General features: G+C 38.8%; 1 protein-coding gene across 1 annotated transcript in view; it reads left to right on the top strand.

Moving 5' to 3' along the window:
- Positions 1-17,517, top strand: part of EPHA3 (EPH receptor A3) — a 210,746-nt gene extending 193,229 nt beyond the window's left edge. The window contains exons 15-17 of the mRNA XM_085546983.1: positions 397-590; positions 11,877-12,032; positions 13,573-17,517. Coding sequence (XP_085403109.1) covers positions 397-590; positions 11,877-12,032; positions 13,573-13,678 — 456 coding nt within the window. The 3' untranslated portion in view covers positions 13,679-17,517. The remainder of the gene's footprint in view (positions 1-396; positions 591-11,876; positions 12,033-13,572) is intronic.
- Positions 17,518-19,793: the final 2,276 nt, after the last annotated feature.

Below are 19,793 nucleotides of genomic sequence, written 5' to 3' on the forward strand. Positions count from 1 at the left end.
TCCACTGGAGAGTATGGGACAAACCTGCTTGTAAGGATGGTCAGACAAATGACATTCAAGATCTTTTGCATTTTGGCATACTTAAGCAGGCAGCTTAATAACTGTAGCTTTTATTTATGCATTTAGTTCAGTGTGAGTTTTGGAGGTCCTTTTTAGACTCTCACCTTCCTCAAAGTCATATACTGTATCTTAACTCTCCCACAGCCCTTCCTGCATGCCTAATTTACAGCCTGGTTTACTTTGCAGATAAACCATGAGCATTGCGCTGCAAGACAATTAGTGAATAAACACAATTGTTTAAACATTGAAAGTCCATGTTAATGTTGTTCACAGAACTGATAAAAACAAGTTGATGCAAGTGCCTTTAAGTTCTCAAAAACTTTTATCCTTGTGCAGGTAATTAAGGCTGTTGATGAAGGGTATCGTTTGCCACCTCCTATGGACTGCCCAGCTGCCTTGTATCAGCTGATGCTGGACTGCTGGCAGAAAGACAGAAACAACAGACCCAAGTTTGAGCAGATTGTCAGCATCCTGGATAAGCTGATCCGTAATCCCAGCAGCCTGAAAATAATCACCAATGCGGCAGCAAGGTGACATATTAGATCCTACTTTGCACATGAATAAATGTCTTTAATTTCTTTTTCTTCCATTACTAGAATTTGTTTCATTTATTAACCCACATCTTCATTTTCTAACCATAGATATTTGCAGTCTTAAAGAGGACAGAGAGCTTTCTGTCTGTCCATTTGGGAGAACTATTTAACATTATCATTGCTGCTGTTTTCATTAACGATGCATTATTATTCAAGTTTTGCAAAGCTAGTACGATATGGTTATGAAACCCACAATAGGACTGTATAGAGATTTGCAGGAGAGACAGTGATGAAAGATTTGGTCAACATGTAATATTCCTTTTTTCTCTTCTAACTTTGGATGTTGCTTTAAACGCTGAGTACTTCATAGGTCGCAGCTAGCCATGTTCCTAAGTATCTTTCAGAATTGGATCCAAACACACACCATACACTCATACTCTGCACTGACAAGTTGCTTTAATCATATCAATAACCTCTTTTGCTTTCAGTAGGACTCACAGTCTTAAAGATGCACTTATATTTGCTGTTTGATATATGCCTTAGCTAGGAATTATTTCCAACCCATGCAGTGTTCCTAATTGCATAATAAATATTCATTTAAATCCTGGTTATTCAACACATTCTGGAACATCTCTATGATGAAATAAGAATTATTGAGAGAAAGTGAAGAGTGTGTTGACACTCTAGTTTAGTAGACTTCAAGTGAATTGGTTTATATAATGTGCAAAACATCATATTTTTGCTTATGTGATCTGAAGAGATGTAAATTATTTTTTGCACAAATGCTTATGAATAATTCTCCATCCACAAAGCAGACTGTCAGGGAGAAATCTGTGCTGATTCTCTGCTCCTTCAGACCCAGGTCTTCAATGGCAGGAGAACAGATTCTGCCATGAGGCGAGCTTTACAAATGAAGATGAGAAATCACTTCTCCCAAACCTTTGCTTCTGGCACAGCCCGCTTCTCACTTCAGTCTAGCAGGAAAGCACAGAAGGAAGCAGAGATAAGGCAGTGCAGCTAGGAGGGCTGCACTGGTGCTGTGGACCACAAGGCAAGCTGTGTGGACCTCGCTTTCTTTTTCATGCATCTGATGTTGTTTGTGGCTGGCTGTCCTGGTCACTGTCTGCTGTCACTCCCAAGGCATCAGAAAGAAAGCAGAGATGAGAGGAAGAAGAAAGACTTGCTAATGGGTTTTGCTATTAGAAATACTTGAGAGAAGTCTTCTTGCACAGTAATTACGTTTCATAATTTAATTGGTGACCGTCTAATGCACATTAAATCAGCATGCTTACCAGAGTGGTTATTTCTGTTACCTGACTCATTAGGGAAGAAAAAAAGGAGCTTTTTAAAGCATTGTTTTCTCTGTGAAGCAGATTTATTGTAAACATCCTGCAACCCCACTTGATAAATTGTTGATGCAAACATCTGTTTTTTTTTACAGATGAACTAAAGTGGTCTGCTGGGTTAGAAGAGCATGGCATCATGACTGTTATATTTTGGTTTGGGGTTTTGATTGTAGAAAGCGATGCCTGTGTTTTACATTTCAAACAAAAGCAAAATGTTCCCTATTTACTGTCCTCCCAGTGAGGCAGATGAACCACAGCAGAAAGGAATACAGTTTTAACTGTCATTTCCAGCTACCGGTTCAGAGCAAGTAATAGCTGATACCCTCCAGTAAAGCCCACTTTCAGTCTGAGTACTGTGCTGGAGCACTGCATTCTTGCTTTTCCAAGCAGCTGAGCCCCTCTTCTCCTCTGCAGCACCTCACTTGCTAGTGACAGACGCTGTGGTGGGACCCTCCTTCAGGCCCTGGGCCAGCCCAAGCCCCTTACCTCTGGGAAGCTGCTTGTGGCCATTCAGGGTACATGTGATTCATAATCTCTCCATTTCACTCTGTCAGCCTGTGATTCATGTCAATCTCATGTCACTGCCAGAAGCCAGGCACAGAGAAGCCTGACTGCAAGGGACACATAAGGTGAACTAGTTCTTGGGGCCCGGGGGATTATATCAGTGCAAACGGCTGTTCTTGGTTGTTATTTGAGGCTGTAGTACTCCTACTGCACCTCTCTCCACACCCGCAGTAAGCAATTAATCTAAATTATGGAGGTCCCTCTTCTACCCATGTCTATTCTGCTACTGGTAGAATGGTAGAGCTTTATGCGCAACATATGTTCTTAAGTGTTCAAAATGTATTTGGTCAGGAAAATTGTTTAACCTGATGATGTCTGCTGCAGATGCAAAGCCAGTCTCTTCTTGCATATTTTCAAGTCAGTGCTTAAAACAGTTACAGTGATGTTGTATCCTATTAGAAAGCACATTTCTGGAGGTGCACAGGATATCCCTGCCCTCTGGTATGCTGCTTTTAACAGACTGCACCTGAAAGATGTGCTTAGCTCTGTGTCCGATGCCAAGGCTCTATCCCCAGCACATTTTATAGTAATATCTCATAGGAATACAGCAGAGGAGTCAAAGCCTTCACTTCTGTATTCCCTTTCAGTTTTCTATCCCTTCTGGCCACTCCATGGCATCTAATAATTTCTTGATACCTGGGGAGAAGTTTTTATCCTTATTGATCGTCTCTTTGCAGACCTCACTACGTGCTTGTGAACCTTGCTTCAACAAAAGCTTTTTGTAATCTCAGTGTAGCAAATGTTTCATGATACCTTTCCTCACGTTATGGTTTATCTCTAATTGACTCAAAAATTCCTTTCCTGTTCCTTGCAAAGTACTGACTATGGCTGATTGCTTTCTTGTCCTTTTAATTAGGTGGCCACCTTGAGTTCTTTTAAACAAAGCCTGCACTGGATGCATCGGTGTTTTGTGGCCCTCAGGCTGCCTTGAATTATCCAGCTCTGTAAAGGGCCATAGAAGCAGAATGTGATACACACAGAGTTGGACAAGTCATGCAGTTTCCTAAGGCATGACCACATGATATTTGTATTTGATTTATGTCTTGCTGTTCTTTCTTGTTTTCTAAGCATTATGTTCATTTTTATAGCAGAGTCTTTAGGTTGTTTGGATACCTTTAGGGTGGAAGTGAGTTCATAGTTCTTCCAGTTTTGATCAGTTTTACTATTTTTCTTCTTGAGCTTATTATTTTTTTTCAGTCCGCTGTGTATTACTTCACATTTGTGAACATTTCATGCAGATACAAAGCAGATGGAAAGTTTTCTAACTTGAATAAGAGAGACAGAATCACTTCACTCACCTGCTAACCAGTTAGTAAAGCTATGATATACTAGGGATACAATTTTTATTTATTTGTGAAGAAAAATCATAACCAAAGAGTCACACATCTGAAAATATTTTGTATATGCTGCTTTTTTGTGTCTTTATCATTTTTTTTTTTCACTTATTTTAGCTGGTTTGTTTCAGGAAGAACATAATTTCTCCTATATTTATACATATATATACTGGCTGAAGGGTTGCATTGTAACTGTATGTGAAGCTTACACAACCATTTGAAGAAGGTATTTAAAATGTGATATTTAATTAGAAATACATTTAAAGAATTTTTGTGCCCCAAAGTGAATTATGCTGTTGGAAGACTGTGTGGCATTTAGGTGCAAGGGTTCCAATACAGGGTTAAGGCAGCCCTTGTACTGTGGCAGCCTTCTTCTAGTTGCAGCAGTAAACGTGGTGCCGTGTACCCTCACATCTGTGGTGCAGTCACTATTCCAGGTTCTATTCCTGCCTATCAGAAAATTTAAAGTACCTTCTGCACCAGAAGATTAATCAGCAAATTTGCCCTAGATCTTTGAAGAAAAAAAGTGTTACTTAAATGAAAAAGACAGAGATTGTTCAGCAGAGCCATCAAGCTTCAGTAAAGCCATTTAATGTTATCAGCAGAGACAGGACGTAAAGCCGACTCTCTTGAACTTTGCAGATTCTCTGCCTCCCAAGCCCTGCTTGTGGCATCAGCCAAGCTCACTAACTTCCAGTCAGTCTTTGGGTTTAAGAGACTTTCAAAGGATTCAAAGTCTGAATCTTTGTTCTTGCACATGGAATCTTCTGAAGCAAAGTTTTATTTTGTAAATCCAAATACATTAATCCTCTAGCATGCTCCAGATACCATACTAAATGTTACATATTACAATATGTGCAGAAGTCTGCCTTTAATTTGCAGCTTATTAAAGACTATCAAAAATGTGGAAAGCTGAGTCTTAAATATAACTAAGAAAGCAGACTTTTAAAGAAATAGCACCACTATAAAAGTAAAATAAAATAAAATAAAATAATATAAAATAAAATGATGTTTAAATTATATTTGTCCTTATTTCAAACTTAAAATTTCTACAATACAGATCTCAATCTATAGGTACTAAGTTTGGTCCAGTTATTCTTGCTTTAAAATAATAATAATACACAACTAAAAAATATTCTTTGTGTTTGTAAGCCTTTAAAATATAATTGGGGGCTCTGGAAATGTGTACATTCTTACATGTGTAGAGCCTTGGCCCCAGAACTGCATTGCCCTGACCAAGAACAGGGAGAAACTAGCCGTTGCTCAGGGGCATAGAGGCATACTACTATATATCCTATACTACTATACAGACTTCACATCCTACTTTAATTTCCAGGTTTCAATTCTGTGATGAGGGGAAGTTTTCATCTATAAACGAAGCTTATATTTTTCAGTAATTTATACTGCTCTATAACTGCTTGAAAAAAGAAAAATAGTAATAAACAACCAACAATAAATGCACTATTTCTGTCTGCACTTCAGCCTAGTGGGTAGATTTAGTTTCATGTATGGTACACATACATGTTCTGTATTTAAAATATGAGTTCTCCTAGTATTGTTATATCTCAGGCTAAAAAGAAAAATACAAGAAAGCTTGTTATTTTCAGAAAAAGAATAGTTGAAATTCTTTTAATGTAGTCCAGGAAATGTAAGGGGTCAGCTGGTCTTCCTCATGAAAACCCAAAAGTGTTGGAAAATGTGTACGAATAATTCCTTATCTATATTTTCATGTGTTAACAAGTTGTTTACAGCCCTACTCTGATTTTCTTGAATTTGAGGTCTTGCTTGATTTATTAACTGGAGTAACTTCCTTGGGTATGTTTTGGCCTACTTTTTATTTGTCAGTAGTTGATTGCAAGATTGGCTTTGTTGGCCCTCATTGTGGTGTTTTGCTGAGGCAAAGCATAATGTTTGCTCTCGGTCAACGAGAGCCATCATTTGCAGTTAAAAACTTGAAGTTTGTTTTTCACAAAACTTGGTTCCTCTTAAAATCTGATGATTCTGTGGAAAGTCTCTACTGTGCTAGCTTGACCTGTTCTTTGTGGAAATCAAACTCAGTTGGAGCAGCAAACAGGTCGAAACAAAAATTTACTCAATTTGCATTGGCTGAACTTTTTGTTTGTAAGGACCCTTTTTTGCCATTCAGGTCAGATGGTTTCAGATGCTTGAAATGTTATCGCTGACCTGCTGCAATACTGGCTGCTTGCTTCTTCCCTTTAGGAAAGTTCAGTCTGAAGGAAGAAGCTGACGGTTTTGCTTGGAGCATTTCAGAGAGGGTTTAGCCTCTATGCTTCTCCAGGTGTAACCAACAGGGTCTGGCCAAATGCTGCATAACAGCATTCAGCCCACATGTGAATTTTTAGCTCCACTCAAAAAACAGCAGCAATATAGGCTGTGACCTAAAAAGGAGACTGTCTGCTCTAAAAGAATCCAAGCAGTGTAACCCCAGTGTGCTAGCTCTCTTTCAAGTGTCTGTTAAACAGCAAACACAGAATTTATGGATGGGAGAAACTCCACAAATCATACAGAAAAACAACAGATTCTGGTAAATAGTACTTGCTGATGTCTAATCGTAATTTGGGTCGTGTGCGGAATTCAGGCATTAAACTGAGGACACTTTTAGGAACTTTGGTGAATTAGCATGCTAGAGACAGAGAAACTATTTTCACCTGACCTTTTTTTTCCCCATAGTCATTAATATCATGCCTGAGGTAGACATGAATGAACCACTGTTCCTTCAGAATTACAAACTGTGAGGGCTCGCTGTTAACATATACAGAAAAACATCTATTTGCACTTTCGCACTTCTAACCTGACAACGTTGATGAAACTCAGACACGAGTTCACATCAGACTGAGTTATGTAGTTAGAATTTAAATGTGGAGGGATAAGCATGGGGTTGCATTTTGAACATTTGCTGTTGGTTGTGCTTCTGTGGGATTTTGCTCTGTGTTTCTCAGCTTGATGCAGTAGGTTTACAACATGAAGCTTTCATTTGTGTTTATGGCAACGCTGCACTAGAAGTGCTGGAGAAAGAAACCACACGAAGCCACGGCTTGACCTGACGAGTACTGTAGAGGATGTCTGTCAAAATTCACACTGCAGCCAAATGGGAGATACAAGGGCAAAAGCAAATGGTAGATATAAAGAGCCAGAAAAGCATTTTAAAAGCCCTCTAAGGCATTTTTCTCTCTGTCCATTAAAGAGCCCATAGACTGTCCGAACAATAATGACTGGCTGTTTTTAAGGGTCCTGTATGAATACCAGGAAATGGCCATGAGATATTACTTCTCCTGCTTAAAAGCACAGCTTAGGCTGTATTACGAGAAAGAGATCTCAGCAATACACTGGTGCTTTTGCCTTCACTGTCTTCACTGATTTTGGTGGGGAAAAGGTGAAATGGGGAACACTAGTACATACAGCCTTCAGATTTATTACCCTCACCAGATGCTGAAAAGATGGAAGCTCCTTAAAACCATTTTTCTGGGGGGCAGACAAAGGAGCATGAGAGATTGGAGGGCTGACATCTGGGGCAGCTGAAATTTTATGTCCTTCTTATCCTAGAGGAAGCTGTGGCAGCTTTTTTTGCCAGTGGACAACGTGGAACAAGAAAATAATTCCTGTGTGACATGTAGAGAGATGCATCATTTTGCTACAAGCCAGCAGGCTAACCGACCAGCATTCTTTTCCTCGATGATTATTTGTATTACCCCTCTTTATTTCTCCACCTCTCCGACTTCAGAAAGGAATCACAACCTGCTTACTGTCAGACTGTGCAAACATGATGTGAAGCTCCCTGGGTAAAGCAAATTATTTTAGGGTCTAAGTTGCAAATTTGCTAAGAGTACTTGAAAAACAGGCATGGTGTGGTAGGTCTGAACTCCAAAGATTCTTTTCTTTAAGGTTCAAGGACAACCAAGTAAATACAAGGTCTCTATTTCTCCTCAACATGTCATTTATTTACTAGTCTTTTGTTGTCACCCTGGTATACCTACAATTTTGTTTGTTGTGGAAGATAAAACTACAGTCTGCTTTGTGTGCTAGATGTTCATTTTTGGTGGTTATTTTTGCTGTTGTTATTGAAATATTGGAATGTCTTTGTTAGATCAGAATTCTGCATTTCAGCTTGCCATAATTATAAAGCACATGGCATTTGTGTTCAGACCAGGCCTGATTCCTTCCCAGGGAGCAATTTCACTTTACAAAACCAGTTTATAATTAACAAAAGTTTGCTTGACACAGGATATTAATTTTTTTTTTCTACATACTTCCCACTTTAAGTGAATCAGACTGTGGAAGAAGAAGTCCAGATTTAAAAACTATAGATTGATCACGGTGTTTGGAGGAAGGAACAGGAAGAGCTAGGCAACTGCAAGAGAAAGTCTAGGATCCTGTGTGCAGATCTGCACTCTGCATTTGCAGAATGCCACCCTTTGTGCAGAAGAAGTCATTGGTCATTTGATTTTTATTTATCTTGGTTCCTGATATTTTCAAGCATTCTTTTCTCACCAGACATCATCCAACCAGAGACAAGGTGATCATGCTGTATCAGGAGGGTTCTAATGTTGTTTTCTGCAGTTTTCTCGTTGTTACATGGTGCAACAAACATTTCCCTGTGTTGTGACAAAAACCTGTACTAATGATAAGAAATTGTAGCTCCCCTTGCTTCTGCGGGTGGCTTAAAGGTTAATTCCAACTGTTTACATAATGGGCACATCCAGTGAATGTTTTCAGGATCAGGGCATTTTGTAACTGGCATCTCACTGTTAGATTTTTCTCTCTAACCTAAGTCTGACTTACTTTTGTCAGGGATACCACATCAGTAAATACAGCTCTACAGACAGGCAGACAGTCAAGATGGACAGGATAGAAAGTCTTCCTATCTTGTTCTGTTGAAAGATAATGCAGTGGGGTATCATGGCTGGTGAAAGAAAAAGATATTTTTTATCTTTTTTTTTTTTTTTTTTTCTTCAAAGAGGGAGGAATTACAAAACAAGACAGAGGGAAATGTTCTATTTCACTTCCCCTGAGCAAACATGTAATTTCCATGATTTCTTTTTAATGACTCTCTTCTGAAGCTAGTAGGTACTGATTTATGAAAAGCTGTAAAAGATCAGGTGGAACCCTGCAGGACGTCGTTTACAGCTGCATGGATTGCAACCCATCTAATTTGTCTGGTAAAGTGTGAGCTCATGGCGCACATCACCCAGCCCATAAATTTCATGCTCAGACCTACTGTCTAGGGGCTGGGTCAGGGGGGAAAAAACGTCAATGAGTGCAGATGCTCTGAAAGCCCAGCTTTCCCTCGGTACAGTCAAGGAGACATCACAGACTCTTTGCTGTGAGACAAATTCCAGTTCATTGATAAACTGTCCAGATGTCCTCTCTGAGGAGGAAAGAAACTAATTTTGGTTTGGAATCCTACAAGGAGAAAAATGATACTTTACAGTGCTGGTTATTCTGAGGTCACTTACGTTAAAATTAGGTCATATTTTTTGTCCTGATAATACTTTGATCCAAGTAATAAACATAAAAGCTCTTCCAGGCCACTCTAATTTCTAATCCTAGAGAACTGTTCTATCTCAGCTTGTTTATGCTTTTGTTTTCTTTTCATTGGTGATTCTTGAATCGGACTTTATTTTAATAGATTTAAATTGAGAAGATGTACTAGGTTGGAAAAAAATCTCTATGTTTCATCATTAAGTACACTTCATAAATACTCTTAATAAATGTCCTGGGATACCAGACACCATACTCAGAAAACTATAAATAAAAAGTATTGGCTCTTTGTGGGACAAACAGTAGTTGAGGAGATTCAGGCTGTACAGCTACTGGATAAAAGTATATTGGGCTTGATTTTCCCACCTGGGCCTTAAGCTGGAGTCTGTTTCAACCGGAGCAGGCATCTGGTGTCTTCTGTCACCATACCTCTTTCCAGTGAGATTGAAATCTGCATCTGCAGTCAGTGGCACCTCCAAAGTCCCCTCCAGAGGCAGTAGAGCATGTCCTGACTTGGATCCAAACAAAAGAGTGGGCAAAAGTGCTCAAGCAGCTCCATCCCTGCCCTGAGTCCTGCTGAAGACTGGTACTCAATCTGCAGAAGCATATGAAAGTTGTGATTTGCAATTATGACTTCCAAGGACCTGATAAACTCTTCAGGTGTGTCCTCACATCCCAGAATGGAAGAATATATTAAAATCATTTCCTGGTCTTGAAGGAAATCAGCAGATTGATAAGGATTGGCATAGTGTCAAGAATAAAGGTGCTGTTTTATATGTAGCCAATTCCAATTACTGCTGTACTGCAAATCTGCACTGCTTTTTTCTTCTCTGAGTGAGTGGTCAGGCTCTGGAATGGGCTGCCCAGCAAGGGGGTGGAGTCACTGGCCCTGGAGGTGTTCAAGAAATGTTAGATGTTGTACTGAGGAACATGGTTTAGTGGAAAATGTTGGTGATAGGTGGGTGGTATCCTGAAATCACAGCCAAAAGCATGCTCATGCCTGAGGCAGACACCCTTAAGATACTTATCTTAAAAAGGTTTACATGCTTTTCTGAATGGGGACTAAAAGGATGCGTGGCATATAGGCATATCCTTTTCAGTGGAGGAAAAATTGTGAAATAGAGTTCGTTATTCTAACATTTCACTAGTTGAGTAAGCCACTATTGTCCTAATTAAGGACTGAAAGACAAGCATAATTTGAATTAGTGAGGTATCTTGTAGAAATTGTTTTTCAGGGGCTTCCTGCACCACGAGGAAGAGAGAAGGTCTGTGAGGACTGATTGATGGCTGAGGACAAGAACAGGGTTTATCATACAAGCTGCCTTCCTGGAAGGCCTTTTTCAGAGTGTACAAATCCTCTGCTTGGAAATGCATTTGTTTATCCGTGGGTTGCAACAAATGGTTCATACAGCTAGCTGGGCATAGCTGCTGGGCTGGAAATTGTTTTAAACCTCAGTACCTTCAAAGAAGTTTTTGGATGCTCTCAAGAGTGTGGAAACAGGAATCCTCTTACCAGACAGAAAAAAAAAAAAAAAAAGTCTGGATCAATTTAGGAGCAATTCTTGCATTGTATGCAATATCCGACTTTCAGATTCAGCTACCGTAATTCTTCCTTGTTGAAAAAGTTATATATATTTCATCTTAGTTTCATTTTCAGAAGGATGATTTCATCTCAGTAGCTTCTAGGTAGAATGGTACCTACTGGAAATGGCTTAAGTGGTCAAGGAAACATGGAGATGAGTTTTGTATTTGATTCCTTGATTTGATTTTGTTTCTGATGGATTATTTAGTTGTTTTCTAAGTAATGAACGTGGAAGCAAATCAGTTCAGCATCCTTCATGAGCACGAAATTCGATTCAAAGGCAGGAAATTATTCAGTTCTCACTTCCAGATTATTTATATGATATTCTTATGCAGGCTTTGGCTTTAAGATGAGCACAGTCTCAAATTGCAGACTGCAAAATAAAAGTCTCTTGTGGTTGCATTTGTCTCACAATTCACTTACCACTTAGACTTGATACCATTTGTATGCCACTAGTGTCTTATTTTATATGCTTCTACCTTTTTAGCACCACCTAGGAGTTGTTGGAGGGCTGTAATACTATGAACATTTAATATGTGTAACTTCTGCCAAAACGCTGAACTTGAAGTTTAGAGTGTGCATCATTGTAGTGACCAGTATATTGTTTGTGACTGGGTGAATCACATAAATATAATCTAAATTAGGCTTGTCTTTGCTAATACTTAAACACATTAAATTGCAGGATAATATTGTACTCCTCCGTGAATTTGTGATGCATCGGTGATTTTAAACCAGGGCGTGAAAAGCTGGAGCTCTTAAGCAAAGTGACTGCACAGTGTCAGTCAAAGCTGTCAGTGTGAATACATGTGGCCTCAGTGGCAGATGAATTCTACAGATGAACAAAAACATGCATGTAGCCTGGGAGCTCCTAGTGATGCAAATGATAAGTTTAGACACAAAAAATGAAGTTGTATTCACGTCTGATCCACAACTTTCACCATATTCTTCTTCATTTCAGGCCATCAAATCTTCTCCTGGACCAAAGTAACATTGACATTTCAGCCTTCCGCACGGCAGGTGATTGGCTCAATGGTTTTCGAACAGGACAGTGCAAAGGCATTTTCACCGGTGTGGAGTACAGCTCCTGTGATACAATAGCCAAGATTTCCACCGAGTAAGTTGAAATAAACACAGCCCTTAATTACTGGTTAGAGCTGGATGTTCATGTTTTAGCATAAGGGTAGCATTTTAATACTCAGCTTCCTTTTCTTTTTCTTTTTTTTCTTTTTTCCTAAAATAATGTTTAATGGAAAATGTAGATTACTGTAGTAGTTGCAATATACATGAAGGAAACCTGTTTCATAAGTCTTTCTCACTAATGCTGAGGAAATTTCAATTTCTTCAGGTATGGCAGCACCATCCCATATTCCATCAACCCACGTGCCAAAGACCAAGTACTAATATAGCTGTTTTTCTCCTACATGCTAATAATGGTTACATGGGTTGATAGTGATAGGACAAGGGGAACGGTTTTGAACTAAGACAGGGGAGGTTTGGGTTAGATTTTAGGAGGAAGTTTTTCACACAGAGGGTGGTGACACACTGGAACAGGTTGCCCAAGAAGGTTGTGGATGCCGCATCCCTGGAGGCATTCAAGGCCAGGCTGGATGTGGCTCTGAGCAGCCTGGTCTGGAGGCTGGCAACCCTGCACATAGCAGGAGGGTCAAAACTAGATGAACTTTAATGTCCTTTTCAATCCAGGCCATTATAAATAATTTTTTAGTGGGAAAACTCCCTCTTGCCTTCTATTCTGACAATTAATCATTCTAAGCTTGAAAGTTTAAAACTTGTAAGTTCATACATTAAAATGTAGTGTGACAAGGAAGAATATGGTGGTGTTCTCTTTGCACCTGAAAAGGTATCAAGTACAATTATGAACTTACTGTACAAGAATATCCTGACTCCCCATTGGGCTCACTGGATACAAGACCAGTTAAGAAGAAGTAGCCAACAGCTGCAGGGCTGATAATTAAACACATCAATGCCATTAATTAGTGCATTATTGCTACTATAAAAAGGCTGATAATGGGTTTTTATGACAATTACCCTTTAGGGACAGTGCAGAAATCCTCCAGGAATGCCCAGTTTCCTGTGAGCAATTGTTTAATGAGCCCTTGGCAAGCATTAAACTGCTTCTATATTGCACAATGAACAAAGAGAATGAACTGCCTCAAGAAATAAGGAGTGATAACTGCAGTAGACATGGGAAGCTTAGACATGGTGCTTATTCTAAGGACGATACAACTGTTCAGAAGGCTTGGCACATAAAGTAAAAATATCCACTGGTCAGGAAGAATAATCATGTTGATAGGGGGATGGTAGAGGGGCTTAAGATTGCAGCTGGCCCAGAAGTAGCCCCCTGTGCGTACACCACTGGCAAACACTACTTCATTGTCCATTCTTGCAGGTAAGCAAACACAGCAGGGCTGAATGAGTTTTTACAGTTTTTTTTTTGCAGCCTCCTGCTGTCTTCAAACAATGGCTCTCAGTATTCTTCATACCAGAATTTGTGTTTCAGCAGCATTTCTGTACCTAGGGGCTCATCCAGTGCATCAGTATAAGATGAGCGAGTTGATTGCTCTCTTCTCACATCAACTGTAGGAAGCACAGAGGCAGGATGCTCACTCACCTAGTGCATGTTCTCTTTTTTCCAGTGACATGAAGAAAATTGGTGTTACAGTTGTGGGGCCTCAAAAGAAGATCGTTAGCAGTATCAAAACTCTAGAAACTCATACGAAGAACAGCCCTGTACCTGTGTAAGGTACCAAAATGATGTTGCTGAGAACAGAAAACGGAAAAGTTGCATCAAAGGGCAAAAGAGATGGCTGATAAACGGCACGGTTTAAAGGAGTTCTTTTCAGCAGTTTTGGAAACATAATGGTTGAAATTTCAAACCCACTGAGACACTCAAGTACTGAGTATAAATGCCTTAAAAATAGGAGTGAACTTGTTTTCTATCTGTTAATCCTGAAGGGTGGGTGCTCTTAACTGACTGTTTATGCAGATAGTAAATGTCAAAAGAAAAAAAAAATGTAAAAAGTCCTTCCAAGTAAAAAACAGTGATACTAAAACTTAGAGCCATTTGAATATTAAGTGACTGAATAACATGAAAAACCCAAGGACATAAAAGCTGTGTACTTGATCTATACAGCAAACAAGAAGAAAGAAAGACTTACAGTATTTTTATACAGAAGAGATCTGTAACAGGTATTTTATTTGTTTAAAAGCAAGGAAAATAGAGGACTATACCTCACAACCTGTCTGGCCATATTTACTATAATGTCATTGTAACATGCTATTTGAACTGCAGAAAGGAATACAGAAATTAAATTTGTAGTGACTGAGTTAGTTGGCAAAAGATTTTCACCATTATGTTAGCTTCCCTTATTGCGTTCATTTAAATAGAAAAAGAAGTCTTAATTCTTAAAAGACTTATTTATTTCCTTTGTTGCTGTTTTGTTGGTTTTTTTTTTGTTTTTTTTTCATTATTGTTTATATTTATGCTTAAATACCTTAACCTGGCTGCATTATTGACAAGTGCCAAATGTTATCAAAACTTCATTGGTTTAACCTGACAAATTGTGTGAGGGTTAATTACTTGATTACTTTACACTCACAACATTGTATGCAAAGTACCGAAGGAAAGAAAGATGGTCTTTTTTGTAGCTCCGACCCTAAGTAAAGCATCGGGACTTGCTGCAATTTCTTTCCTTTGCAGTGAGTGCTATTTTAATGTGGGCTTGAATTCTGGCAGAATTGCATGCCCATTGATCTCCAGATCAATACTTGGCCTGGCAAATCACATGCATTTCCTTTGTTTCCCAAAGTCCTGATTTCATGTCAGATACAGCAAAGGTCTGCTGTCTTCAGATGCTGTTCAGGTGGGAGATTTACCTAGCAAATGTAAGAGTGTATCCTGCATGATCTGAGAGTGTTTTATGAGCTTGCTGAGGAATTATGCATTTCTGTCTTCCATCTCATGGGCTCTGCTCCCAGTGCTGGTAACTGGGAGTTGTACTACCATGTAGGCAGCCAAGGATAGTTGAAAAGGATGATTTAAGCTTCTGCAATGGGAGTTTGGCTTGTCATTTTGCCTGATTCTGATCCAGAAGACCTCTGTCCAGATGCTGTGATCCTTCAGGAGTCCTGCTTTTTGGTTCAGGTTTTGTGGGCGCCTGATTGCTACTCAGCGTGGTTGGAGCCACCTCAGTCTTGGCAGGGCTGAAAATTAGTTCACGGCCTGTTGTATGGCAATGTGAGAGCCCAGAAACCACAGTACTTGTAAGAGTGTGCTTTGGTAGGTGTCCCAGTGTAACCAAAACCACCAGGCTCCATCCAAAAGGTATTTAGGAATGGTTCTTGATTCTGAAAGGTAAGCTGAGGTAAAGCCAGCTATACTGTTTTAAAAGATAATAAGCTGTGCTTGGTCCCTTGAAAGAAATCATAAGGGAGCCTATCTTTAGGGGACCATTCACACTTCTCAGTTGAAAAAGAAACCTAAGGGAGGGGATCTGAGTCTTCCTACATCTTCAGCATCTTCCCATTAGTGAGCTCTTAAGCTCCTGAGTATGATCATCCTGCTTCTGAGCAGACACAGCTCTTTCCTCTGAAAACGAAGGGTTAAAGTTGCTGTGTGAGGCATTTCTAGTGCTGCATACAAGCCAGTTTCTTTGAGCCCCACTGAATTTTCAACTTGCCATTTTAAAATGTAAACCTGATTCTAATGAGTGACAGTGAGTCACTGGCAGTCCCAAGAGTGTAGGCGAGGCATAGGGGTGCATGGCATGCCACGTTCTGCTGTGCAGTCAACTTTGTCATCCTTTCTTTGTAGTGTTGGTCTGGTTTTTGAAGCTCCTTGTAGCACAGGGCACATAAATATGCAAATAAAATACAGTTCCTAGGATTTGTGTGGCTGAATCAGCTTCTAAATCATTTTTATCAGGTCTAAGGCTGTTCAGATGCAGAGCAACAGCATTAATCACACATTAGAATAGAAGCAAAGTTAGGGACAACGGACATGCTGTAAAAGATTGCATTTGAAATGCACTCAGGGGATGAGAATGTCTTCTGAAAGAAAAAATAAATAAATAAATGAAGGAGTTTTAAAGTAAGTTGAAATTTAAAAAAATGAAAAGTGGAAGAAAAAATGAAAAGGAAGCACTTATGATGCAAACAACACTTCTCATGTACTACAATCTATTGTTAAATACAGCATGCTAAATACACAAACTGTATTTTCAGTTGCTTAGTTCATCTAGAATCTTTCTTTTGCTCAGTTTGAGATTGCTCTGTCAGGTGCTGTTGGTGAATTTAAAAGTTTACCAAAATCCACTTGCAGTCAATGTGTGTGGGGACAGCGTTTTACAACATGTTCCTCCTGATGTTTCCCTTCAGCTTCATTCTGGAGAGTTGGGGTGAATGGGCTGAGGTGGGGAGAATAGATCTCTAAATGTTCCTGAAAACACATAGCTGGTTCATAGTTTTAGATTATGAGCAAAAACCTTGCACCAACCACTCCCAACCTTCTCATGGTACCATGTCATGTTCCTTGCCCACTGTTTGAGCATGCTCAGCATAAGAAATTAAATCTTACTGATGCTTGAGAATATAAGAAACTCAATTTTGCTTTTCTCTGCTATGAGGAGTGTTTTAAACTACATTTAGTTTTTTTCTCCCTGTCAAATGTTGATTTGTACTGTAAGTGGCCTCTTTTGCAAGCATCCTATACTCCCTTTCCCCATGTACATATGTATACATAGCAGTGTACAATTCTTCATTGTGGAGTAGAGATACTAGAATTTGTGTGGCCATCTTCCTGTACAGGACTTGCATTGATTATTGACATCAAGCAAAATGCAACAGCTCATAAAATGTCATACCATATTATTGGGTTTGTATCTTTAAATATAGTTTCCATTTTATTTATTTCTGTTAACATATCTAGTTTTGTGCTGTTATTTAGCATTCAATAAGCAATGTATAGATGTGATTTGATTGACAATATGTATTTACTTTAACATGTACTTCAAAGCATTACTTACTCATTTAGTTTATATATTGTGCAATTGTAGATGGCCTCTTACTAATGTAAAATGATTTGTAGTGGAAACATTTATATTTTTATAATAAACATAATGAAAGTATTTTTTACATACTGGAATACTGAGGTGATTGCTTGGAAGACAAAGTAAATTTATTTGATTAGAAAAGTGTGATAAAATTGTAATTAAATATGGATAAATTCTGAGTGTTAAAGCATGGGTTCGGAGTGAAAGCTAGATATTGCCTATATTATCTGTTAGAAGAAACAAGTAGTGCAGGCTCTAAATAGACAGACCAGCACTTGTGCTAAACTGTCTTACATCAGTCAGAGACTTTACTTTCTCCATGGATACAGGAAAACATCGTCTACTACAGCCTGCCTATGGGATACTGAAAAAGTTGTCATTTATTTTAGTTGTGTCAACTATTTCCAAACTTCTGCATTTTTTCTTCCCTTGCCAGTGGACCTCTTTTCATCTTATAAATATGTTGAATCCAGTAAAAGATGTAATTTTCAACAAAATAAAAAGCCCACCACTTACAGTAGTTTAACCCCATGATCATTTCTTGCCTCTGAGTATCTGTGTTAGATAATATTTTGCTCCTGTTTTGTTGTGTCCCTACCAAGTTGTTTCTTCATGATTCACTGAAGTGCAATGTCTTTGGAAATGCCGACATACAATTCAACTTCTCATCTCAGGAATTGTCTTCTCAGAAAAATACAAATGGTATGAATGTTCACCAAAACCAGCTAAAACTACTTGAGGAGTAAAGTTACAGGCCCTTCTGTACCATAAATGATTTTGCATGTTTTTGTATATTACTGTGCTGCCAGGACAAAACAGCGAACACTATACCTGTCCTGGAGTGAATAAGTTTTTTGTCTTGGTATCTTCAGTAGAAGGGCAAATAGCCAAAAGCAGCTGCCCAAAATATACGGACAAAAATCTGACTTAACATTAAACAGCCACCTTTTCTTCCAAACTCCAGTGTGCCTCATGCCATGTTTCAGTGCATACATACATTGTCATTTTAAATTCTAATGAGGGAATTTTGATGATAGACTTGAAGGACGGGGATTCAGCTCTGTCTCATCTGTGCTACGTACAAACTGTTTGCATTGCAAATAGGTCTCACTTCAGCAGTTGTTTTAGGTTGATGTGTGTCTATCCCTTTAGCATAATCTGGTACGCTGTGTTTGCATTATATCCCAAAGGGCACAGTGGATATTAATGCTTACATAACAGTTACATTTATTGTAAAATGGTATTTGTGATTGCAGCCAGCTCTGGAACAGTGGGATACATTCAAATGAATGGAGCAGAGCAAGAAAATGTGTTGCAGCCCACTGCCATGTCACTGCTCAAATCTGGATGTGTAAATTGCTGATAATCAGTTCCATAAACATAGATACGCTCTTTTTTTTTCTTTTTTTCTTTTTTTTTTTTGGAATGTCAAAGTGACTTTTTTTCCACTTAGCATTCCTTCTTAAGGATGATGTCCAGATGTAGTTATCTAAACCAGTAAAAGCCTAAAGCAGTGCCAAGTGAATTCAGACAATTACTTCGGCTGTCTTACATATACCGCTCCTGTTAATATAAATATCCACACTTCCCTTCATTTTCTGAGCCTCTGTAATTCTTCAGATCCTTTCCAAGCCAACACTGCCTGATCAGCAATTCCCCATTTGTACGTGTGGTCTCAGATCTTGTTCAGTCTTCAGTCCAATTCTTTGTGTAATTCTAAATGAATTTTAATCTCATAATGTGAAAATATTTCTCTTAGAAATAATTGTCTCAGCCTTATTTCATGCACATACTGTATAACCATGCACATGCTCATCATACTGGTTACTAATGCAAACTGTGAACAGCATGAAACACGAAAAACAGCCTTTTCTTGGCTTCTTTGTTAGGCTTTTTAGACGGCCAGGAAAGCTCTGATAAATGATAAGTACTCAGTAAGTAAGATTTTTCAGCTCACTATGCATGCACATTACAGAGATTTCATAATAGCCCATATTTCCCCAGTTAGCTCATAAGAATGTCATATGAGACAGCACCAGAAGTCTTACTAAAGACAAGATAAATCACATCTACTAGTTTTTAGATTATCCTGTCACAGAAATAAATTAGGCTGGTTTGACATGATTTGTTTATTCTTGACAAATCTGAGTCGGTTTCTTAAGACCTTGTAATCCTGCAGCTGCATAGAAGTGTATCGTGTGATATCTTTCTGGATATCGAGGCTAGCATACCTAGTCTTTAATTGCCTGGCTCTTCTTCTCTTCCCTTTTTAAAGGTCACCATGTTCTTTGCTCCTCTCCAGTCAGCTGAAACACCATCTTCCCTCATGCAGTTCAACATGCGTTCTCCAAGAGAACAGGCAGTGGTTACCCTTGGACTAGTTCTTCAAGTTTGCTACAGTAAATCACACAGATTCTGAAAACTTGAAAACATCATTCTGACTCAGAAGATTCCTAACTCTGAAATAAAAGTAAAATACATGTTGGCAAATATTTTTACTGCATGTGCAGAATTTCAGCCTCTGTCTTGAACTTTTGCAAGCAAGCAATACAGATTCACTATTGAAGAAATACAGTAACTGCTGGTTGATTAGCAGGTTTCTTCGTTTGTTTATAATTAGACTGAACAAGTGTGGTAAATCACTGCTATGTGAATTTGAGGCTAAATGATAAAGTCAAGCATCCTATGAAGACAGTTGAGATCTACTGTCTGGGATCATTACAAATTCATTGTGCTGCTATAGACGTAACGGGGGAAATATCCATTATCTCCACTCCTCTTGCATCCAGTTTATCCTAATATTATTA

The sequence above is a fragment of the Coturnix japonica genome, chromosome 1 (assembly GCF_054131305.1).
Source record: "Coturnix japonica strain WE chromosome 1, WE-NBRP24, whole genome shotgun sequence".
Taxonomy (NCBI): Eukaryota; Metazoa; Chordata; class Aves; order Galliformes; family Phasianidae; genus Coturnix; species Coturnix japonica.